The sequence below is a fragment of the Nelumbo nucifera genome, chromosome 5, assembly GCF_055504915.1.
Source record: "Nelumbo nucifera cultivar China Antique chromosome 5, China Antique-T2T, whole genome shotgun sequence".
NCBI lineage: Eukaryota > Viridiplantae > Streptophyta > Magnoliopsida > Proteales > Nelumbonaceae > Nelumbo > Nelumbo nucifera.
Window position 1 is genome coordinate 34,501,023 of NC_142653.1, and position 26,156 is coordinate 34,527,178.

The 26,156-nt window shown below is 37.5% G+C and overlaps 1 protein-coding gene and 1 pseudogene across 7 annotated transcripts; one reads left to right on the top strand and one right to left on the bottom strand.

The window, feature by feature from the left end:
- Positions 1–6,987: 6,987 nt before the first annotated feature.
- LOC148791389 (putative pentatricopeptide repeat-containing protein At3g15130 pseudogene) lies at positions 6,988–9,887 on the top strand (annotated as a pseudogene).
- A 1,294-nt stretch (positions 9,888–11,181) lies between these two features.
- On the bottom strand, positions 11,182–25,432 carry LOC104599867 (RNA-binding protein 2-like). 7 transcript variants are annotated; one of them, XM_010262611.3, is made up of 7 exons: positions 25,293–25,426; positions 25,073–25,198; positions 15,401–15,552; positions 15,030–15,315; positions 14,846–14,907; positions 14,575–14,656; positions 11,182–11,253 (listed from the first exon to the last, which is right to left on the bottom strand). In XM_010262611.3, the coding sequence occupies exons 2-7, from the start codon at positions 25,149–25,151 to the stop codon at positions 11,243–11,245; spliced, it is 672 nt and encodes a 223-aa protein (XP_010260913.1). In that variant the 5' UTR covers positions 25,152–25,198; positions 25,293–25,426; the 3' UTR covers positions 11,182–11,242. The 7 variants fall into 7 exon arrangements, with proteins under 7 accessions (XP_010260913.1, XP_019053797.1, XP_010260911.1 ...); XM_019198252.2 differs by lacking the exon at positions 11,182–11,253 and adding an exon at positions 11,326–11,865 and having other exon boundaries at positions 15,401–15,537; positions 25,073–25,153; positions 25,293–25,432; XM_010262609.3 differs by lacking the exon at positions 11,182–11,253 and adding an exon at positions 11,326–11,865 and having other exon boundaries at positions 25,073–25,153; positions 25,293–25,432.
- Positions 25,433–26,156: the final 724 nt, after the last annotated feature.

A 26,156-nucleotide genomic window follows, 5' to 3' on the forward strand; every position in this document is an offset into this window, starting at 1 on the left:
CCAAATAAAAGCTCTGAAAGCACATTACGATACACTTTGCTAGCCAATCAAAAACTGCTGCCTTATATTCTCTGTGTCTGTTCTTTTCTGCTTCGTTTTTAATTGTTAACTTTTAACCATTTATGAGTTCAAACTTCAAACCCCTCTTGATATTTGGGTTTCTCTTATTTTAGTGTGCTCTAAAACATCTTTTTTCTCAACAATCAGAGAGAATTCTCATCTGCGGTATATTAATTAATATTGGAGGTGGTGATGAAGATAGAAAGAAATCCAAATAGAAAAGTTAAGGGAGTGATAAAGTAATAGAAGCACTAATCTAGCAATGTCGTCATGTTCATGACATTTAACTTGGACATTCTTTTCTCGTTTACTTTACCATTTTAACTCTTTTTATGCCTTTAGTGTCTAGAGAGAATTATAGTGATCTGTATTTTTCTTTAATGATCTCATGTGGGGCTTCACTTTCTGCATGGGTTCTTTAACAAGTAGCGATAGGATTCTCAACCCCTTATTAGTCAATACTCGCTACCCATTAAGAAATCACATGGATGACAGAAAATAAACAGGCGAAATGGTTAATCATTGAGGCTTTTCATTGGCCCCTCGTGGGGCCTTTGACAACAATGACATATTCCACCCAAGGCTAGGCGCCAGCAGACGTTTGTCAACCTTACTAGAAAATTCTTCCTGAGAGAATTGAAGATTCATCTTCAAGACTTCAACCCCCTGATCTACATCTATTGAGCAGATTTAACCCCTTGATCTCTATGCCTAAGGGGAGGTATAGCACTGGTTAAAACATTTCATTGCCTGAGCGGGGGGGGAAAGGAAAAGTTTATAGTTGTTAATTTGCTGCCTCATTAATGAGAAAGGATTGAGGGCCCGTGTGGGAGGCCGACGGCTGAAGCTTGGGTTGAGCTGTTTAGGAAGAGGAGGAGAAACCAGTAAAAGAAATGTAAATTTGTCTTTTTTTTTCTTATTTGGTTGAATGCCAGCGAATTTATGGAGTGGATATAATTTGAACTTTTCATGAGTCATTTAAGCTCAAGTCGAGATCAAATATATGAGCTTTTGAGTTGAGCTGAATTCGAGTTCATGTTTCTAGCTCAAATTGAACTCCAACCCAAACTTGAGCTTCATATTTCTCTGCTGAGTTGAGCTCCAAAAGCCAAATATTCGATTTGGCTTGGTTCAAATCTACCCATATTTTTCAAGATCTCCACCACATATTGCTTATAGGTTGCCTAAATGAGGCCTACCTTATAAAAGTAAAACCAAAAGCCACCACCAAAACGTCCTCCCAAATAAGTATTCAATCAAATTTCTTTCAACTATATAGGATGATTTTCAGAATTCAAGTTTGACCCATAATTTGATTTAGGGTAAATTGCTGAAACCTCCACGAATTTTGATAATTGCAATCACGTCCCTGAACTTTCAGACATAATTGCAAGTAGACCCCCCTCTGTTAGAATCTCTGAAAATAAGCATGAAAATGTTCAAAATATTCATACATTTACTTTGACCAAAATGTTTATCTTCCAATTTTATCTACATATGAATTGTTACCCCAAACCCTTCCAATCTCTTTTCTGAAACTGATTTATTTTCTAAATTTGCCCTTCATATCAATCATACAAAGGTAAAGCTGCAACTTTATTTATTTTTTGTTTTCATAAAGTTGGTATTGTTGTTTCTGTTGAAACCTGACTCAATAGCAGATGCATGGATATTTTGGACATTTTCATGCCTCTTAGAGGATTCTAATAGATGGGTCTACTTGCCACTGTATCATAAAATTCATGAGAGGTGATTGCAATTACCAAACTTTAGGAAAGGTTTTAGAAATGGGCCAAAACTTCAGAGAAGGTTTTAGCAATTTACCTTTAATTATTGAGAGAAATTATTAAACTTTGGCCAAAGTTTCAAGAACATGGATCCTGACGATCATGACGATGGAGATAGATATTTGAGTGGCAAAACAGCGATGGTTCACTTTTGCTATCAGAGCACCCTAGTTCTCACACTACTGATTTTGTTGTTTAAAATGACGAAGACACAATATATTAAGGCTTGCTTTCTATATATAAATTAAAGAGACTTTTGCTTTTATGATTCAATCTTCCACTAAACATGTTAATAAGATAATCATCATCATTATCATCTAAGCCTTGTCCCAACTAGATGGAGTTGGTGCCTTCATAAATCCTGTTTTACTATTCTGTTCTGTTCAGTACTATATCCATTGAAAATAAAATTAAACTAGAATTTGTATTTTCATACATTTGTACTAGTATAAATAAAACTGTTCTATAGACAAATGCAATTTGGGAAGAATATAAATACAAATATATGCAATACAAAATCTTATAATAACGGTATTTTTAAACCTTACATTTACACTATACATACTTGCATTTGTACTCCTACCAAATTAACTGAGCCTCATATAAATACAGATTTATACAGTGCAAATAATACAAAATATAAGGTTTTGTACTCTATATATTTGTACTCGTATTTCTTCCAAACTGAGACTTAATTACATAAAACCCTGTCTTGCGGTTTACAATTCAGGGATTGAACCCAAAACAAATAAGAAATTTTAGCGTTCTTAACGTCAGTTTCATTCTTTTCCCTCCAGAGTTCATTTCTCTTTCACCTGCCTCCGCTACTTAGTTGTTTGTGTTTTCTTTCTTTGTTTCCCCCCATGGACCAATAATATATCAACAGATAAATAATTGGCAGAATACTAGAGATTCAACTGCATGGATACCTGCCAGGCTGCCACTCTGCCAGTCTGATCTTACAAGATATGTATGGACCCAATTAGAGTCCGGCCCATAATATCTGGTGGGTGGCCCATTAATTAACACCATTTATTAGCAGGCAGGAGCAGTGGGGCACCCTTTCTTCTTAGGTGCTAAACCCCATGCATGCCCCATTGCTCATCATGAGCTTCAAGCAATTACTTAAGGATTAGGATCTAAATATTTCTATTGGGCCTTCACAGAATATATTCGAGTCAATTTCTAATTAACAATTAATATGCATTTGTTTTTTTGGCTCAGTTTGCCAAGAAAAAAAAATGCAATTTTATCAAACCTTGCCCCAGTTACGTTTTAAATTTTTTTTAAAAATAAAAAATAAAAAATAAAAAATAAAAAATCCAAATATATAGATGTAAAGTCAAAACAAAATTAGTAACCATTTGAGAGGGATTTAGAGACAGTTTCTGGCATTCCCAATTGGGCCTCACACAAAAATACCAGAAGTTGTGTTTAGTGAAAATCTGAAAACCAGTATGGGCTTTTCGAACTTGGTCTCACTCTGAGTAACTTCTTAGTAGAGAGTAGAAACCTGGCATCAAGGCAAAAATGCCGATACGGACCTTGTTATCGATGGTGGGTGAAGGGTCGACGTCCAACATCCTGGCCGGAACACACAAAACTGGCTGATTGTTTGACTTATTTGAACCTCTTAACAGAAAGTACATGTTTGGGTCACTGCAAATATGCTATTTACGTTTACTTAACTCCATAGAAATTCTAGTGGATGTACAATCGGATTTTAATTTTTCTATTTTTTATTAAAACCTTAAAAAGGTGTAGTACTAGTTTGAGATGACCCAACTCAAGTCCGACTTTTGCTATCAAAGATGAGACAAATTCTTATGGACCATTTCGAAAATCTATACCTTTTATGCCCTGTTTGGAAGCCATGTGGAAAGAAGTTACCTCATTATCTTCTTTTCTGTTGGCATTTTAGAGCATAAATTCACAAACCCAAAATCTCTCTCTCTCTCTCTCACAGACACACACATACACACAAAGTTAACCAAGGAAAATTGAACTCGGTTCTAGATGTGGAACACGGTGATTAGGCAGAAATCTGTTGATCATATATCATTCTAAGGCCATGTTTGGGAGTGCTTAAATTAAAAATAAGTGCTTATTCGAATAAGCATTTATTTGCATTTGGCACCCAACATTGTCAAGAGCTTATATTTTAAAATAAGCACTTATTTTATATTGGGTGTGATAGTATTTTTCTCTAATAAGCACTTAAGTAATCATTTGTGACTATTTTGTCCTTCATTTTCTTTCAAATTTTCAAATTATACCCTTTGAAAGCAGTTTTATTAAATTACTTTTATAAAACCACTTTTGTGAAAGTACTTTTAAGAAAGTACTTTTATGAAAGCACTTTTATTAAAAAAAACTTTTATGAAAGCACTTTTATAAAATTACTTTTATGAAAGCACTTTTAAGAAAGTACCCTTACAAAAGCACTTGTGTGAAAGTACTTGTATGAACACATTCATAAAAGTGTTTTTATAGAAGTACTTTTGTAAAAGTGCTTTCATAGAAATACTTTTATAAAAGTGCTTTTATAAAATTCAACTAGGGATAATTTTATAAGTGGTATTTTAAAATTCAACTAGGGATAATTTTGGAAGAAAAAAATTGAATAAGTGTTTATTGTATAAGCACTTAAAAAAAAGTTGGAAATTTGGACTTAAAAAATAGGCCCTTATTTTTGACTTATTTCCCAAATACCAATAAGTACTTAATGGCCTAAATAAACACTTATTTTGAATAAACACTCCCAAACATGGCTTATATCTGGAACTCACTCAGGTAGGTAGATTATCAGATATTGAATAACAGCTGAAATGGTGGACCAAAGTGGTTTGTGTCCAGGACTGTAAGATTCAGACCGAAATGGACGGTTGAACCGATAATCCGGCTACCAACTACCCATTCACCCTTCTTCAGCTCCCAGTTAAATGATGGTTCTAATGGTTTGAACGGGTGAACCGCCTGGTTAACCAGTTAAACCATGACTGAAAATGAGAACTTCAGTTTGATATCCGGTCCGAGTCTTGTTACAACATTGCATGTGTGATGTGTCTATATGCTTGATCCACACGGCCTTCACATTGATTTTGATGTGGGAATTTGATCGTTTTCAAAAAAAAAAAAGAAAAAGCAAAAAGGATAGACTTTAGCTTAAGTAAGGAAGAAAAGGAGAAAAATAAAGTTGTGAGTTGTCATTCATTCATACAAGAAAATGTTAAACATGTTTGAAACTTTGAATAAGAAGCCACCATGGCAAGAAAGCACATTGCATCCCTTGTGATCCGGCCCCCCAATCAAACATTGACAAACCAATGTTAATTTCAAATATAAAAGTGGTTCATCAGAAATTTTGAATTCATTTTGTTTGCGGGTTGGACTATAATATCAGAAAAAATTATAACCAATCAATCAGTATTATAAAAGAGGTGATCAATCAAAATTCACAGGGGTGCTTTAATAAAATCTCCATGTAATTTATGGTCTACTACATTACCCTATATAATAATTCCATATTGATATGACCCCCTAAATCGAGTGGAACATGCTTAAGGGCATGATTTTATCCTGAAAATACCCCTGCAGCACTTCATATCAAGCATTCGATTGAAGTTTCACATTTCAGCTAAAAACGTCAATCATGATAATTTCCTTCATTCTCCATGTGATTGATTTGCATTAATTAAGGGGGCGTTCTATAACATGAATGTTTTTGTTTTCATTTGTTTTTGAAATCACCACATCAGCAAAAAAAATAAAAATATGTTCTTGATCAACTCAATTTTTGTTTTCAAAGGGAAAAACCAAGTTGGTTTTGTTTTTCTTTAAACAATACATTTTTTGAAATTAACAAAATAAATGGTTTTCTAAAACAAAAACAATTTTTTTAGTATAGAAATTATATGATTTATGAAATATGATGTTAAATAATTAGATGAAAACATGTTTTTAAAGAACATGATTTTGGTTTTAGTTTTAAAAACAAAAAACATACAACCAAAAACATCTTTTTCGTGTTTTTGCTTTAAGAAATAATCTGTTTTCAAATCAGATGGTTTTAATTTGTTTATGAAACTAGCAAGAAAAAAAAAAAAGGCAATTCACGCCCCTAAAACTTTAACCTCATTGACGTGACAAGGGAGACAATGATATATAGCAAATAGTACAAAATGGCTCTTATTTCACATCAAGTAATCAATTTCTCCAATGCAAAATACATAATAACCTTTGCTATGATTATATATATATATATATATATAAGTTACTCCTGTAACTGAACCGGTAATAATAATAAAAAGGGTTCAATTATGATACCTGAAAGACATAATATCCAGAAAAACTTGTGACCAATCAATTGGTTTCATAAATGTGGTAACAAATCAGGTGGTGTTTATCAAATTTCATGGGTGGGTTTTGATTGGTCAAAGCTTTCCTATACCATATTTTTCCGGCATCATAGATTTACCCTAAGAAAAAATGAATAGTAAAAAAGTTAACTGTTTTTGAGTGCTTTTTAAAATCTTTTTTGTCAAATAAGTGATTTTTTTAAGTAAACCAACATAAATGGGCTTATGTTGATACTTGATAGGTTTTGGTAGGAGATATTGTGGATCAGCCCATACCAGGCCCAGCCTAGACTTAGCACCTGTAGTAAGGGCTATAGCCCAGGCCTGGGCCAAGCCCGGGCTGAGCTCCTGAGCCTACGACTTTAATTAAAAAATAATAAATATATAATGATTTTTGTATTATATACATATAATATATTGTATAAAATTTATGTTATACTTTTTACAACATAATTTTTATATGTATTGTATATATGTCATATTAAAACATATATATATATATATATATATATATATATATATATATATATGAAATTACACGTATATAAATGTTGCAGGTTGGGCCTAAAGTCATGGACCCAGACCAGCCCAGAAATTTCTGAGCCTGATGTGGGCCCAAGACAGGCCAGCACACAAAACATACGCCTCAGAAATGTTTCTGGGCTGGGCCAGGCTAAGCTACAAATATGATCCCCCTAATTTCTGGAAAAACCTTTCCTTTCAAATTTCAACAAATAATGTTGATTTTATAATTAATATCTTATTGCCACATGGAGGGATGACGTGGCAAGCTCATATATGCTTTTCGTAAATACAAAAATATATTGAAGCAGTTGTCTCAGACAAAGAGTTTCAAAGTTACGAAGAGATAGTTGCAAACACATCGTACACTCTTTCGACTCCATTAAAGTGAAGGCATGAGGTAATTTAAGCTAGCTGTGAAGCGGGGACAAAGATTGAACTCCATTGCAGTTACGGCAGTCTCAAGATTGCTGCATGATCTGAAGGAACTAAGCAATGATTTCTAAATGGTTGGATCCAACTTTTTTTTTTGTAATAATGGTTGAATCCAACTGAACACCCAAATTTCTGTTTTTCAATTCAACAGCAGCCTGATCAAGTTCAAGACAACCAGAATTCCCAACAAGTTTTACCGCAAGTTTTATTCGACGGAACATTCCAAAAGCATCATGGCAGCCAATTCGAACTTACCGAGAAATCAAAGCGGTCCAAGAAACTGTTTTGTCCGACATAGCTTCAAAGAGTGCAATAGATGAGACAAGGCTGCTTGTCTTCAATAAAATGCCTGAACGAAATGTGATCTCATGTACAGTGCCACTCTTCTGTCGAATGGGGAGCTCAGAATGAGTTCACATTCTCAACTAGTTTACAGGTGTTGCTGAGAATGGAATTGCAAATACATGTTCTCTCTGTACTAAAACCGGCTTTGAATGGACACTGCTTGTGGCCAATTCAATCATTGATATGTACTCGAAATGTGGGAAAACTGCGGAATCAACTAGGATGTTTGATATAATGCCAAGTAGGCAGTTTAGGAAGACAGGCATTCAAGTTGATGGGTTTGTTCTCTCGAGCATGATGGGTGTCTTACCTGATTTTGCCCTTGTGGAGCAGGGGAAGTGAATGCATTCTTACATGGTAAAAAGTTCCATACGGTTTAGATATCTCAACAGCCAATTCAGTTGTGGATATGTATATCAAGTGCCATTTAACAGAAGTAGCACAGAAGCGTTTCAATGAGATACCCGCCAGAAAATGTTGTCTCCTGGACTGTGATGATTAGTGGATACAGAAAGCATGGTTATGGCAATGATGCAGTGCGTCTCTTTGAAGAAATGTAGTTGGATCGAGAACATCAAACTTGATGAGGTGACTTATTTCGTTGTGCTCTCAGCCTGCAGCCATGCTGGTCTCACTGAAGAAAGTAACAAATATTTCTCAACATTGTGCAAAGACAAAAGGATAATTCCTAAAGTAGAACGTTACGCTTACATGTTTGATCTCCTTAGCCAAGCTGGGCATTTAAAAGAAGCCATGAATCTCGTAAAGAACATGCCACTGGGAATCAAGTGTAGGCATATGGCAGACAATGCTAAGCGCATGTAAGGTGCATAGAGACTTGGATTTTGACAGAGAAGTTGGAGAAGTCCTATTGAGATTGGATGGTGACAGCCCAGTGAATTACATTATGATGTCTAATATCTATGTTGAAGCTGGTGAATGGGAGCAGTGTCAGAAAGTGAGGGAGGCGAAGAAGGAAAAAGGGCTAAAGAAAGAGGTTGGGTGTAGTTGGATTGGTATTGACAAGAAGATGCACTTCCTATGGAGGAGACGACACACACCCACTTACAGAGAGAATTCACGAGGTATTGAGGGTGATGGACATGAGAATAAAAGAAAATATAGGTTATGCACATGAGGTGAAGTTTGCACTGCATGATGGAGAAGAGGAGTCAAAAGAGGAGAGCTTGAGAGTCCATAGTAAGAAGCTGGCCATTGGGTCTTCAAGAACCTAACGGTTTGTGGGGATTGTCATGAATTCTTTAAGGGTCTTTCAAAGGTATTAAAGAGGGTGTTTGTGGTGAGAGATGCTAATAGGTTTCATAGATTTGAGGATGGCGAGTGTTACTGTTGTGATTATTGGTGACAGTCGTCAGGTTTTAACATAGCGACAAGCCGACAACTTTATGGCCAGTGATGCTTTGGTTTGCCATTTTCTTCGATCCAAATCTTATTTGCCTGCAAATTTGAATGCCTGTAGAAAGGACAAACAACGAAATTTCACATTAGAACTTAAGAGAGCTGTATTTGCATTTTTTTTTCTTTTCCTTCACTAGTCCACTAAGAGAGTTGAGTAGGAAGTAAGCAAATAAATGGTAATGTGGTTTTATACTTTTATTTGGATTGTTCTTGGGTTGAATTGACACCAACAAACATGCTCACCGAAAATAAATCCTCTCGAGTCTCAAGTGTTTTAAGTCTCAACCCATTCAAATAGAACGCAGAAAGTAGAGAATATCGTGACATCCAGGGAGCATAGGATTACTGCAATTCTACCACTGCATAAACTCTTCACTCCAGCAAAATAATAAAACAATCAGTGATCGTTTGAGAAGGCTGAATTGCATGCAACGGCTTCTCGTTTTTTGAGGTCAACCTCACACGGACAACCTACAGGTTATGTTTGGTGAAAACTTCGGATAGCTCAAATCAGCTGTTGGTAAATCATTTGAAAGGATGTTCACTTCAGCCTCTGAATAATTTATTCAGTGCAGAACCAACTTGGTTGAATCTTCAGCTCAGCCCTCCAAAACCTATAAACAGTGTTTGATGAAAAGCTAAGAGGGTCAAATTTTGTTCATCATGTTACATGGTTCTCTTTGTGGGAGGACTCATAATTTCATGTTGCTGACTTTGGCTTTACAAATGAGGCTGATTCAAAATGCCTATTAAGAATGCTTGGTTAAAACTTTGGAAAGACCAAGCTGAATGCCCATTTTGGAGAGCCCAGTGAGTTGTCGATCAACCAGTTGATAGGCTGTCCACTTCGGCCTCTTTGAATAGCTTAAATAGAGTACCTTGCCAAAATCATCTGGCTTATCACTTAGGCAGATAAGCCAGTTGTCAACATAGTTCATGTTATTTATGCAGCTGAACCAAAGCAGATTCTTAAAAAAGCTTTATAGCGCAAAGCCACTAGTCATGGAAATTGTGTTTTGTATGTGCAATATGGTAATTTTAAATAGGGTCATTTATTAAATAAGCCCATATAGATTCATGGATTTATTAAAATCTAACCTATAGTTTGTGTTTTATTAAACACCCCTTATATAGTTTACAACTAAATTATTTTATTGTAGTGGTGAAACTTGGCCGGGCCTGGGTATGAGACAAGACCAAAAACTCGATCCAATCTTAAAATCGGGTACCCAATTTGCACCCCTACTTAATTGGCCTTCTGCTAGATTTAAATTAAAATGACAGTATTGATACTAACATCCATTCAAATAAATTTAAAATAAAAATATCGTTCTTTCCCCTAATAAAACACAGCAATCACTTCAATTTCGTTGTAATCAAAGGAGAATATGTCGTTGCATACGAGGAACCCAGATGCTAAATGATATTGTTTTATCTTCATTCTAATGGAGCCCAACATTGTTTTTTTTAAACTTTATATGAAAATATACTTTGAAAATAAAGAAGGGTCCATTCTCTCAAATATTTTCTACTCCAATTAGGTGATCACAAGGTTCAAAATATCAATACGTATCATGAGCTTCTCAATACACCCCTACAGAGGGTGTATCGGGGTTTCGACCGACCCCTCTGAACCAGATTTGAAAAAAATAAAACTAAATAAAAAAAAGGTTATTGATACTGCCCAATACACCTCTACCGGCATATTGGGCATATCGATATTTTGAACCTTGAGTAATCATTTGACCACTTTCAGAAAGCAATAAGGGCTGTCAATAGAAGGTTCATCAAATAAATCGGTTGCAAACTATTGGGAGAGTTTTAGAAAAACGCAAAATGTGGAATGGTTATAACTTATAATAAATCTATGAAACTACAGGGTATTTTAGTAAATGAGCCTTTTAATTATTTGTCTAATGCTTAAAACCTTCAGGGTTAAGCAAGTTGGTCATTAGAAGCTCTTATGTTTAAAACTTAAAACATACACCCCTTCCCAACTCCCTGTAAATAGGATTTCGGTGGGTTATATAATAGTACATATCATTGGATACGCACTGATACGTTGTAATATTTTTAACCTTGGACTGCTATTCCAACTCCCCAACAGCACTTCCTATTATCTCTGATATTTGGACTTTTAGGCTTTAAGTTTCGAATTGTATTTTATCACCTTGCCCACCTTTTGACAAGCGTAATCACCAGATGTCCCAACATTTTAGGGACAAAGATCTGACTGCCTAAGTTCAAGATCAACCAGATATTTTCCATTACAGATATGCCCAATGAGCGCGCCAGTAGGACGAGTAATAGCGGTCTTCAAAGGCATCCTGATTCCAACACAAGGAAAACCACAATTAAGCATCATTATAACAGGTTATTGATTAGATGACCAACATAAATTAAATCACCAATTAAGCACAATTTTAGCTTAACCTCCAGTGTAAGCCTGCCAATGACAATCCAGGTTTATAGTGCTTTTACAAGGTTTTTCAAGTACATGGTTAAAAATTTTGAAGGCATCTTGATTCCAACATACTGCGTTCAAAGGGTAGTTGAGCTCCTAACACAGCTTATGAAGTTAACAATCAACCATGGTTCATCAAAGGAACACTATTTGGATTGTATAATCAAAATCATGTAAACCCATCACTTGGCCCTTACTTTTCACTTCAATATATTATATCTTGTTCAGAATTGAGCAACCTGAATCCATTATTGCCGGTGTGCTACATCATGCAAAAGTGCTCTGCATAAACTGAACATATAAATGGGAATCTGCACCAGCTACTCTGAGCTACATGTAATGGCCAGAACGTTCTCAACCTAATGCATTATTTACCGCTTGCCACGAGGCCCAGGGCCTGATCTTGGGCCTGGAAAACGTGCAAACTGCAGCCGCAAGATGGATGAATCGGGATCTTGTAAATCCATCTTATAACCTATGAATAACATTCAAACTAAGTTAGAACTTAAAACTTCCAGAATGAACTCAGGAGTTGCCATGTTCAGGAGTTGCCATGTTTAGTTGTCTAAATTCACAATCTGGACCAACCTAATCAATGAGATCGCTAAGTAGGGGTACAACTTGGGAAGTTATACATGGAAAGATATACTACCTGTGATCTACTTCAAAGAAACTGGCCAAATTGGTGTTTATCCCCTATTGGTGTGTGCTATTTAAGGCTGATGGTGAGAATTGCTGTCACTTATTTCTTGTCCTTTTATTACTTTTATTTGGGAATGGTGTCTCTCTTTGTTTTGGTGCAGGTGGAATCCACATGTGGATGTTCAAAGCATGTTTGCTCCAACCAGTGTCGTATGGTCAACAGGGGAAAGAATCATGTGATGTATAAAAAGATGCCATGATCTGGACAATTTGGGAGGACCAGAGGAGAGGAACTCAAGAATTTTTCTGGAAAAAGAAAGTAGTGCATTCGCTGAAATTGGAAGTGGCAAGCTCTTCTGTTTACAACTGTCATCAATCACCAATGGTTCCCAGTGGATAGAGGGTTCACTAAGCTATACTTTGATGGTAGCAGTTTGGGAAATCCAGAACCATCAAGAATTGGAGGTGTATTTAGAGATGAGGTGGGTAAAATCATCACTTTATACTCAGGACCGGCTGGGGAGGAAGCAGTGATTTAAAAGGTGCGCCTAGGCGCATTTCAGGGTATGCGCCTCGCCTAGGTCCTAGGCGCACGCCTGGTGCGCCTGATGTGCCTAACGCCTCAGCCCAGGCGTGCGCCTTTTGAAAATTTGACGCTTTTTTCTTTTTTTTTGAACATAGCAGCTGGGCCGGGGCGGACCCCCGTGCCACACCCCTCGAGGCAAGCCCAAACAAGTCCACGTTAGGTCTTAAATTCTTAGTTTTCACACAAAAAATAATTATTTTATAGTTTTAATTGTTTTTAAGAAGACATTTTATTAGGATGAATGAATGAACAACATTACCAAATTGGGGGTTCTCGGAGCTTCGATGAGCGAGCGAAAGTTCCGAGAACCCCCAATTTGGTAATGTTCATTCATTCATCCTAATAAAATGTCTTCTTAAAAAGCAATTAAAACTATAAAATCATTATTTTTTGTGTGAAAACCAAGAACTTAAGACCTAACGTGGACTTGTTTGGGCTTGCCTCGAGGGGTGTGGCACAAAGGCGGCTCGTAGAATTAGAAATGTAATATGTTTTACATTACATTAGCTACATGAAGTAACGCAATTGAGTGAAAAAAGAGATTAGAAGTTTTAAATGCTTGAAAATGTGTTATATTTTGATTTCATTTTTAAATTCTCATTTGAATATGCTTTACAACTTATGTTTATGTATTTTAATTTTAGATAATAGGTTTTTTAAAACATTATTTTAAATTTTAAGTTTATATTTTTATTAATATTATGTTTAATATTTTTTTTGAATTTTTTGGCTTTTTTTTTGAATTTTCTGACTTTTTTATTTTTTAGCATTTTTTTATAATTTTGCACTTTGCTTCAAAAAGGCGCACACCTCGCCTTGCACCTTTTTTGCGCCTTGCAGTTTTAAAACACTGGGAGGAAGATTCTCAAAGAGAAGTGATGGCATGTTGGAAGACAGGGTGAGGACAATGAACATTAGTAAACTATTTGTTGAGGGAGATTCAAAACTGGTAGTCCACTGGCTACAAGATGAGGGGATGAAGATGTGGATACATAATAATGAAAGGAAGAAAATCAGGTGGTTACCCAGAGATATGCAAGTCACAGTTGGGTTAAATGGAGTGTTAATTCTGTAGCTGATGCTTGCTAAACACGGGGTGGTGAGAGGTTATTTTTTTGGGCACAGTTGTAAGGGATAAAGGGTAACTTGGGGAGAGATAAGAGGTTTTATCTCACTGTCTCTGTTCTGTACTCGTACTCACTGTACTTTTTCCTATTTGCTATTATTAATAAAAAGTTACTGCAGCTATTAGAGGGTGGGCCTTAGAATAATGGTTGAGTTGTTCTATTGTGACTTGGGTGACCAGGGTTCAAATCTTGGAAACATCTCTGTATGTGCAGGGGAAAGGCAGTGTATGTCCCTCCTCAGACCCCACATTGGTGGGAGCCTCGTGCACTGGCCTCGTGCACTGGGTCCGGATCTTGAAAACAACATCTGAATGTGCAGGGATAAGGCTGCATACATCTGTCCCTCCCCAGACCCCACATTGGTAGGAGCCCCATGCATTGGGCTGCCCTTTTTATTGCAGTTATTGATCAAAAAAATGGGTTGGGCCACCTTGAAACCAACCTAACCGGAGGGGAAGGTTGGACTGGGCTGAAGATTGGATTTGGGTTATTTTTAAAATGCCAACCTGACCAGGTTGGGTTAAAGTTGATGCTTTAGGCATGCATGTTGGACAGGATGATGGTAAAGGGTGGCTTAATGTAGAGTGTTACTACTGATAAAAAAAATGTAGTGTTACTAATACCAATTCTATGTATTGCATATGATATGTATGCCTGCATGAATATGATAATGTGCATCACTATGAAGTTTCTATAGATTGTTTGATATGCAAGAGTAACAACTATCACTCTACAAGAAACTTCAAATGGTTTAGGCACAATCATGCTTCTGTAAACATTGGTAGAAGTATTATACCATTGTTAAAGATGATTAAGGGAAATAGGTCACCTTGCAAGGCATTCAAAGCAGTTGCGGCACAGGCTGGAGTTGTGAAATCAACAAAACAGAGGATAAGAGGGTCTCCGCCACGCTGCATAATGGATAAAAGGATTATATGCTTTAGAAAACAAAATCAGTAGCAAGACAATAGCAGACAAGGAAAACAATGGAAAACTAAGATGAAACAAAACAGACAAATTACTGTCACAGAGAACTAAATGGCTACATAATTATCAAAAAAAAAAGAACTAAATGATTACATTGAAAGTGAACCACTTACATGTCTTGGTTCTTTGTTCACAAGTCTTACTTCTTTAAAACCCAAGAATGGACGAAATATATCTTGAAACTTTGTAAAGGAATAATAATGAGACAAACCATATGCAGACAAAAGAAGAAGGTTGAACAGTAATGTATAGGCGCATCCTAAATTATTGGCATGATTGTTGGTTTTCAAAGGATACGACCTACTTCCCTACGTGTGCTGTCTGGAGGAAGCCCCTCAACAAATAGAGTACTAGAAGCATCTGGAGGGAGTGGTGGCATTTCACGACCTGGCCTATCCACTTGAAGACCACCAAAACCCATGCCTCGACCATTTGGAGCCAGATCAGGGTTGACAGGCCCACGACCACCAATCATATCAGGCTCTCCAACTGGAAGACTAGGTGTCCCTGCACCAACCCCTCTTCCAAATCCAGTTCCACCACCAAAGTTGCTAGCTTCTCCAGAACCAAATGAAGAAAGTTGCTGCAAAAGTAGAGCAATGGGCATTAAGTATTTTGAAGGATACACCATCAGACCCCCCATACATCAATAGAGTTGAACAAGATACCGCACTCTGCAGATAACGATCATATGCTGATCCCAAGGTTTTTGTGTCCTTTAAAACACGGGTTCCACCACGATCTTCATCTCGTGGCAAATAATTAAGCATCTCATGACCAGAAGGCACCTGATGAGGTGGAAAATCTGCAACAGTAGAAGCTACAAGGAGTCATTGCTTGTTGTTTTCATAGCTTAAATATGGAAGTAGAACATGGATTGTACTTGGGGGTCATTGCTTGGTACAATGGTAAAATCTGAAGCTGATAAGTGTAACAAAACAGATTCAACTTTGCGAACAGATGGTTTGCACAAAAAATGCCAAGATTGGGAATGAATCCAACTGACCTCCCAAGACCCCAGATGGTCAGGATCAACATTGGGTGATGACCCTTGACAGAGATTGTATGTATTTTGTGATAGTACTCATAAAAATAGTAACCAAAGGCAGATCAGATGCAACAAAAAACAATCACGACCATTTATAAATTATAATAAACTCCTCATATTAGTCAAGAAAACAAAGGCATCATCTGACATGCCTACTGCATGTGCAAACTGCGATGTCACTTGGAAAAGTATTGAACAATAAACCATCATCCTATCTAAACTTTTTAGATGGATTCCCTGATTTATTGTCCTTCTCAGAAATTGGGAGGAATTCCAGGATTTTATCTTTCCTTTCTTCAACATGGACCTTCCCAAGCAGGGGCTGGTAGAAAACCTCTTTACAAAATCAAGAAAAACAAGGTCTTGTACAAGATTCTTCCATTGGCTAATTGGTGGAACAACATGGATCCTTAAGGCTCAGTTTGGAAAGAGTACAAATACAAATATGTACTGTACAAATACATACAAAATAATACAAAATGCAAAGTTTTGTGCTCTATATATTTGTATTTGTACTCCTTCCAAATGGAGCCTAAGAGACTGTTTTAAACTTGTCCCTTGTTCAATTTAAATAACTCTAATTTCCACCATTTGTTACTGCTAAATTTTACCTGAATATGTCTTTAGTCCCATATATCTCACGACCCTCAATTTAAAGCAAACACCATCATTACCATGTTATTGGCAAACAACAATTTCTACAAGACCTGAAAATGCATAGTAGGCCATACAAGACCAAAGTAAATATACAAATTGAATCAATTTTGGGAAATCTTCCTTTTTTTTGTGTTTGATTGCATTCTTCATAATTATGTAGTCTCTAGCAGTGCTTAGATCAGGAGGAGAATTTTAAACATCAATATAAGGTTATGTTTGAGCGGGGCAAGAAAAAATCATGGCAGAAAAGAAATTTCACTTAGATATTTTTTGGATTTTGCAGTTTGGTTATCAGAAAAGGTATAGCATAATCCTGAAAGAAGTGGCTTTGCTAGAAGTACTTCCTCTTGTCTAACAGAAATGTTTCCACAAAGGAGGCTATCATTCAAAACACTCTGATTCAGGGGAAGGCAGCACTTTCCACCAACATTAAATGGATACAGATTCAAAAAGTCAAAATCTGGTATGTGTCCAGCATTCTGACTTGGCAAGAAGACAAACAATGACTGATGGACATGCATGCAGAAAAGTAAAAACCATAAAAAGCCATCCATATCTTTTGAGTACTAATATTAGATGGAGGCCATTACCCAATGTTGGTCCCAGCCATCTGGGGTATTGGGAGGGGAAGACTGGATACAGTCCTAAGTCCTCCTAACCTTTGGCATTTCTAGCACAAAATGGCCACTCTCAGATTTGAACTTGCATTCTCACATTTGCGACTTGCAAGCCCAAGATTTTACAATTACACCAAGAAATGGCCACAAATTCTACTATTAGATACCCTATACAATTACATCAAAAACTTTATCTTTGTTGATTAATAATGGTTTCTAGAAATAATAGCATTCTCCGTGTATACTAGCTATTCATTTAAGTCAAAATAAGCAAGTACATAAAGGAAAATGCTACATTGAAGTGTCCATCAAGAGAATCCATTGGACATTGTCAGATCAGAATCCAACACATGTCTGAAATGGACACATCATCCACTTAGGAGAGTCCAGAAACACTTATTTCCACTCCCTCAAACCACAGGGAAAACAAAGAAATTAAACAACATGAATTCAAACCTTATAAATCCCCATCTATCACATCCAAGAAAGATATCACAGATGATGATGTAGATTATGTATCTTTAATAAGGAAAACTTATATTCTTAGCTTACCAAGAAGCTGAAAATCATGTGACCATAGCATGGTTTGGATAAGGGTAAATTTCTTAAACTACCCTTGTGGTTTAGCTATTTCACTAAGTATACCCCTACTGTTTGACTATTGTCTAGCGCTACCCCTACTGTTTCTAACAATTGAGAAACTCTACCCTTATCATTAGCATTTATTAATATTCCGTCAAAACCCATACACAAGTGACACTATGTGACGTATATTTTTTTAAAACCCAATTTTACCCTTGGCCCCTCTCCCTCTCCCTTCTTCTTCTTATCCTTCGCCGTCTTCCTTTCAGCAGCAGCAAACCGAGCTGGCTCGATCCTTAACCAGCAGTAGCTATAACCCCCTCCACCTCCAACCCCTCTCTCACTCTCACTCTCTCTCCTTCTTTCCCTTCATTCTCTCTCCCCTGTTTCAGCACTGCCGCTGCAACTTGTTGCAGCAGTGGACCACTCCACCTCTGCCCTCCGGCATCTCCCCCCCCTCTTCCCCTTTGTTCTCTCTCCCCTGTGTACTCCCCCCGAGAACCAGAAGCGTCAATCTCTCTCTCCCCTATGTACTCCCTACAAGAACCAGAAGCATCGATATTGGAATTCCTGAGGTATCTTGACCAATTCAGGAAGACCAAAGTCCACACCCAAATGTGCCCCTTCTTTTTTTTTAATCAATAACAGTAATTTTATCAAAAATATATGGAAATTACAACCAGATAAATGTGCCCCTTCTTCGGCCACCAAAATCCCCCTACACCGTGTCCATGCCCACTTTGCCAAGACGTCTCCGAGTAGACTTTGAGGAGAATGGTGGAGAAAGTCGGAAGCAAATTCTGGCCGAAGAAGAGAATCCATTCAAGCCATAGAGGTGGTTGAAGAATGGCGTTTCTTCACCTGAAAACACATTCAAATACCCAATGTTTCAGGCTGGACTCAGGGTCTGTCTCGGCAAGGAAATGTCAATGCCTTGTGAACTGCTCCATTAGATCCTCGAACATCCAATCCAAACTTCTACAACCAATTCCAGTGGCCACACTGTCCAGTGATCTCTCTCTCTCTCCCCCCTTCTTCCCCTTTGTTCTCTCTCCCTTGTGTACTCCCCCCGAGAACCAGAAGTGTCAATCTCTCTCTCTCTCCTTCTTCCCCTTCGTTCTCTCTCCCCTATGTACTCCCTGCAAGAACCAGAAGCGTCAATATTGGAATTCCTGAGGTATCTTGACCGTAGGCATCCACTGTCGCTCTCTAGGTGCAATGGCGTCCATGTGCTAGAATTCCTAAGGTATCTCGACCAATTCGGGAAGACCAAAGTCCAAACCCAAATGTGCCCCTTCTTTGGCCACCAGAACCCCCCTACACCGTGTCCATGCCCACTTCGTCAAGGCGTCTCCGAGCAGGCTTTGAGGAGAACAGTGGAGAGACAGAAGCCAAATCTAGCCAAAGAAGAGAATCCATTCAAGTCATAGAGGTGGTTAAAGAACGGCGTTTCTTCACCTGAAAATCCATTCAAATACCCAGTGTTTCAGGCTAGACTCAGGGTCTGTCTCGGCAAGGAAATGCCAATGCCTTATGAACTGCTCCATTAGATCCTCATACATCCAATCCAAACTTCTACAACCAATTCCAATGGCCACACTGTCCAGCGATTTTCTAATCTCATTTGTCCTCTTCTAAATTGGATTCCTCCTCAATGTCACTATGGAAGGAAGTTGTCTCTACATAGGAGAAATTTGTATTCCATGTTCCATTGCAAAGGAGAAGTTGTCTCTGATTTATTCACCATGGAATGAATAAATCTACTTTTAGCTTGCAACTTAGTTGAACAGACTTGCCAAACAGAGAGGAGTCGAGATGGAAGGACCGAGGAGTTCAACTCATAGAAGAGGTGGACTCATCCACAAAATCGGATCCTTTCCTTTCATTTGATTTCGCAGATGACTGTGCAACGACCGTCTCGTCTCAGATCAACGTTAGTAGGTTACACATCCAATCCAAACTTCTACAGCCAATTCCAATGGCCACACTGTCCAGCGATTTTCTAATCTCATTTGTCCTCTTCTAAATTGGATTCCTCCTCAATGTCACTATGGAAGGAAGTTGTCTCTACATAGGAGAAATTTGTATTCCGTGTTCCATTGCAAAGGAGAAGTTGTCTCTGATTTATTCACCATGGAATGAATAAATCTACTTTTAGCTTGCAACTTAGTTGAACAGACTTGCCAAACAGAGAGGAGTCGAGATGGAAGGACCGAGGAGTTCAACTCATAGAAGAGGTGGACTCATCCACAAAATCGGATCCTTTCCTTTCATTTGATTTCGCAGATGACTGTGCAACGACCGTCTCGTCTCAGATCAACGTTAGTAGGTTACTAGGTAGCCGTTCAGGGTTTCTAGCTTTTCGTTGTTGTTTAGGTTTCTAGGTAGTCATGAGGTTCGTGAGTTGTAGGCCAAGGCAAGGGGGACCAGGTATGAGAAGAAACGGAAGCACCCGCAGCAGAAAGCCAGTTTTGGGTTGTGATGTCGATGCCTGGTTCTAAGTATCTCTCAGATCTGGTTTTCTTGCAAATCTGAGAGATTCAAAAGTTTTGGAACTGCTCAGAGAGCTCCATCCTCTCTCTGCAGATTTTGGGAAGCTTGCAACAAGGGCCTTTTCGGCCTTCTTCTCTGTCGGCTTTTTTCTTCTCATCGTCGTGCCATCGTTCGGAAATTGCAGAGATAAGTGTCGCATGCAAAGGCGATGGTGCTCTGTCCCTATTCTCGCACATAAAGTGAACTTAAGGGCAAAATGGACATTTCATCCCTTCCATCAATATTTAACGCCGATTGGTAATTTTGCGGAACAGTAGGGGTAGTGTTAGACAATAGTCAAACAGTAAGGTATACTTGGCCAATTAGCTAAACCATAAGGTAGTTTAAGAAATTTACCCTTTGGAAAATCTATACCTAGATTGCAGAATGCACATAGTTTTGTAAAACAATTAAACAAGTAATTTTTTTAACTATTTCATTTTCAAGTTGCAGTCTTATTGGGTTCAAGATCCTCTGCATGCATATCTAGATTTTATCATCATCATCATCTAAGCCTTGCCCAAATATATTGGACCAGCTACATGAATCCTGTTTCATCATTCCGTTCTGTTCAGTGCCATATCCATCATTAAATCACAGATGCTTAAATCATGTCTGACTACTTCTACCCAAGCCCTTTTCAATCTACCCCTAGCTCTTCTACCCCTTCAAGTTGTAAAAGATCACTTTTAAGGAGTGTTGTAGATGGTCATCCATGAACATGACCAAACCATCTCAGCCTACTTTCTCTCATTTTATCACCTATTGAAGCTACTGCTAGGTTCCTTCATACAACTTCATTTCTAATCCTGTTCTTTCTAGTTTTACCACTTGGGAATGAAATGAACAAAGGGGATGGAACCATGAAATTAGTGGATTACTTATTCTTTTGGTGTCCCTCCATATTACCACTTGGGGAGTTTGTTTGCTTCTTAATGCTCATTTTTGACACATGGATAACTGTATGTGGGTTCTGTTTCATTTTGAACACTCCAATTTCAAGTGTATATTTCAAGTCCAACACATTGTCTAGCCATATACTGGCCGCATCTAGGTCACAGACAATGCTTGTTAACAATGTTGCGAGGACACCTTGAAACTATAAGGTCTGGCCATGTTGAAATTTGGCACATGGCATGACACTTCTTGTAGGCATTGAGCAATGCTCCAAGCTGAAATCAGCGCTAACCTTGGTGCTTAGGACTCATAAACAAGAAAATACAAGAAAGGGCATATCCAGCTAGGAATTCATACTTTAGTTATATTATTTTTACTTTACCTTTGAATTATTATGTGATTAAATAAAACCATTGCCATATCTCCATTCTATAAGGAACTTCAAATCATTTGCAGACACATCAATCTCCATTACTTTATTTTTGCAAAAATCCTACATGGCAAAGTAGCACTGCTAATTAGGCTAACCTGGCCTTAGTTCATGTCATTGCCCAAATGACTGCAAATGGATTGGATCAAATTAGATATACCTAGATCCAAATTTAATTCAAAATACTTATATTCAAATTGAAGCTTATCCATCAGATTTAGGTAGGATTAGAATCAAATTCAGATTAATTTCAGATATTAAATTCCATTAATAAATTACACTAAAGTATCAAAATATTATACATTACAAATAAAATGAACTAAAAACATGACTTTGACAATAGTATATCATGGATAAATGAATTGAAAATAAATTCTATAAGATAAGAACCTATGACTCCTTTGTATACAAGAAACATTCAAACCAATGTTACCAATAGATACAATATAAATTTTATCATTTTATGTAGCATAAATATTAAAATGTTATCAGATTGGATTGGATATAGGCGGATCCATGCTTAATCCAACTATAAACAGATCAAACCTGGATACCATTCACAGTCCCAGTAATTCAGGTATGACTTCCACTCTAAATAGGTGCTAGAAGTGCTATTTGGGCTGTGATTCCCTTTAGCATTTGCCAGAGAATTTGGAAAGAAAGGAACTATAAGATTTTTAAAGGCATTTAAAACCTCCCACTGTACAGCAGCTAGTTGTTGTACAAAGGTGTTTTCTGTTTATAGTTTTCTCATCAACACAACACCTACTTTCCAAAAAAATCCATTGCCCATCTTTGTACAGATCCAAGTAATTTTCTAATGAACAAGTTTCTCGCCCTTACATGCTTCAGATCAGTTAACGGGATGGTAGTTGCAACAATGAGTTGTGTGTAGAAAGTGGTATTACAGTAGAAGTTTAGAGCAATATTTTCTGTTCTCCTTTTTAAACATCCTTGTAACTAATAAAAAAATGTTTGATTGCTCATCAAGGGGCCATTGCTTTATATAATTGTAAAACCTCAGGCTGACAAGTGACAAGCATGAAAATGTAGGTTCAATCAGACAGAAACCACTTTATGAATGGAAATTTCAAAAGACTAGGTCCATATCCAGTAAAACCCTCCCAAGACCCCAGATAATTGGGGCCATCATTGGGTAATGACCCTTTATTTGATTACTCATCAATATGTGAACAAGTATCTTTTCACTCTGACAGGAGTGTAAACCAGGATACACTTAGGATTGGAGACCACGAGATAATTGAATGTGACCATTCCCAGTACCTTGGTTCAATAATTCATAACAAAGGGGGAATAGCATTCCCATTCCCGGTGGAATGGAATTCCCCCATTTGAGACCATTCCAGCCAATTCCAATTCCAATTCTAATTCATTTGAACCAAATAGGCAAGGGTAATAGACCATTCCAACTGCGAACCAAAGGGACCCTTAGATTAAAAGGAAGATCCTATAAAATAGTTGTAAGACCAGCTATGCTGCATGGAGCAGAATTTTGGGCAGTCAAGAAACAACATATCCAAATGAGTGTGGCAGAAATGCAAATGATATGATTGATGATGGAAAAACTAGAGAGGATAGGATCAAGAATGAAGTCATTCGTAGAAACCTAGGAGTAGCTCCAATAGATGACAGAATGAGAGAAAAGTAGAGTAAGATAGTTTGGTCATGTGCACAGAAGACCATCAACAGCACTAGTTAGAAAAAGTGATTTGTTACGAATTGAAGGGGCTAGAAGGGCTAGGGATAGAACAAAAAAATAGTAGTTAGAAATGATTTAAGCACTCATAATTTCACAGTGGATATGGCATTCAATAGAATGGATTGGTAAAACAGGATTCATGTAGCCGATGATGATGAATCTTTTTTTCTTTTGATAGATTTTTTTAAGGTAAGGGAGATGATATTCATGAAGTACACATTTATACAACCTCATGGTGCACTGGTGCCAATCCATTAATCCTTGACTCATGAAAGGTGAGACTCTAATCTTGATCGGTTTTTAAGGCTCAGTTTGGAAAGGGTATAAATACAAACATGTATGGTACAAATACACACAAAATAATACAAAATACAAGGTTTTGCACCCTACATATTTGTATTTGTACTCCTTCCAAACTGAGCCTAAGGTACAAAGTGCAAACTCTCTGAAATAAGATTTACATCAGGTTCTCGGCTCAATTCACCTAAGCCTTACTCTAACAATTTGGGATGGGCTACTAAATCCAGTGTTACCATTTCTCTCTATCAAAGACAATATCCTGTATTGACTTGTGAATCACTTGTAGAGATAAAGAGAGTTAGCCGAGGGCTATTTTTGTGTCAACACATGCAGATGGCTTATAAAGCAAAGTAAAATCACATCCCTTGACAAAACATCAACAAGTAAAACAAAGGAATGAAAGATTGATTTGGCGGGCCCAAACATTGCAAGTATTATCAACCAAGTATAAATAGCTTGGTTGCAGCTGCCAAGTTGAATTATGACATGAAAGATTCAAGCACATAGTGGAACTTGTTAAGGTAACCACTGGTAACTATTACAAGGAATGGAAGGATACATAAAGAACCTCTATTTGTGAAAGTGAAACTTGAATGATGAAACAAACAAATGAGACAGAATTTAATGCTTTGCTAACTTGCTAGGTAGGTCTGGAATTTAGGCTCAGTTTGGAAGGAGTACAAATACAAACATGTAGAGCGCAAAACCTAGTATTTTGTATCATTTTGCATTTATTTGTACTGTACATATTTGTATTTGTACTCTTTCCAAACTGAGGGTAAAATCATAACTGACAACTCCATCAGGGCTTAACTGGATTTTGGATCGAAACCAGGTCCTTGTCAACTAAGAATTTCATCCTAAATATTTGACTCAAATAAGTAATAGTAAACCAACTTTGCAGTATTGAACCAAGTTCCACTTTTCTTCTTTTGGCACTTCACCGTATGAGATAGGCTTTATTCCAAAAAGAAAAGGACAAATTGGCATAAGCACTGGTTGAAGTTGCCCATATAAAAGATTAAAGAAGAAAAAAATCATTGATTAAAGTTATTTGGGTTTGTGCTTGTCCAAACTCCTTATTATACTCAAGATCCTAGTATTGTTCCCTTTTTGAACTATACATTTGAGCTCATTGGTTAAATTGTAGACGGCATAAATCAAGAAAGGAAATTGAACAATTCAAACCCAATTAACTTCACATTCAAAGAAAGGCCCAAACAAAGAGAACAGAATTTGAACAAATCAAACCCAAGTAACCCCACATTCAAAGAAATTGAGCAACCCAAATCCATATAGACCAAAGAAAGGGTTTTGAACAACTCAAATTCAAGCAACTTCATATTGATTTTATACACACATAACCAATCCACATTCAAAGAAATTGGACAACAACTAATAATAAGCACAGAGGGCGAAGAGGGAAATCCATTCACATAGATTCACGAAAGTTAAAAAGGAATGAGAATGGCGTCTCCTTCCGCAGGCGGGAGGGGAAAGTAGGTTAGCTTTAGGGTTTCGAAAACAGGGAAGAAGAAAGAAATGAGACGAGCTTACCATAGTCGGGGCGAGGGCGTTTGGGTAAGCCGAAAGAAGGATTAAGAGACGGTTGTCGATTCCAGTAGCCGTCCGCCATGGCTGCAACACCGTAACCGGGACAGAATAAAGTGTGACTCGAGACGGCTAATAACCAGAAAAAACTCTGTTTAACAAATCATAGCTCGGGAAATAGAAGAATTGGAGAACGAGAGATAGAAATTGAAACGTAAAACCTTGCCTGGACTTCGAGTGCTTAAACCCTAATTTTCTCCTCTGCGTGTAGCCTTACAGCTCTTTTTTCTTTGTCGCGGTAGTTTGGGTCATTTCACATTTGTTAGGCTATGCTATTGCTATGCTGCTCGCCTGGCTGGCCCACGGGTTCGATCGGGTTGAGAATCAACCCAGGCCCAACCTAAGACTTAGCACTTAGGGCCCTCTCCCCTTTGCCATTATGGGCTTTCCGGGGTCTTTACCATATAGTGCTCCCAAGTGGGGCCCACCTCGGAATAAATAAACTACTATGGACTTCAAAAATCTGAAATTACAGTTTGGTCCAACCTGAGATCAATCCCAAGTTTAACAACAGCAACCAAGGCCCAATCCGAGTTTAACCAATTAACACTTGGGCCAAACTCGGGGTTTAAGTGGGTTGGTCATACTCTAAAGGATTTTCTTGACATGTTTTGTACATCCACAGGGTAATCATGAGCCAAGCTCGGCGAGGCTTTCTGGGCCTATGACTTTAACATAAAATTTTATTTATAAAAGTTTATATTAAATGTTATATAAATCTAAGATATGATACTGAAAATGCTTTAATCTATCAAAACCCCGCATGAATTTTTCATAAAATCCCACTTGATTAGTCACTATATATTCTATGATGCAAATGATAGCATAAATACGTAACATACAGTAAATATACAATATTTATCAGGCTCGAACTACCCTAAGGCCTTAAGGCCCTTAGCCAAGTCCAACCTAATTTTAGATCTGGCCTAAGTTTTTGGGCCTAGTCCCAATCTAAAGCCCACAATTGCCCAAACCATTCCAAAACTTGGGTGGTCAAGTTGGGTCACCCGAGTTGCAGCACTAGCCTAAG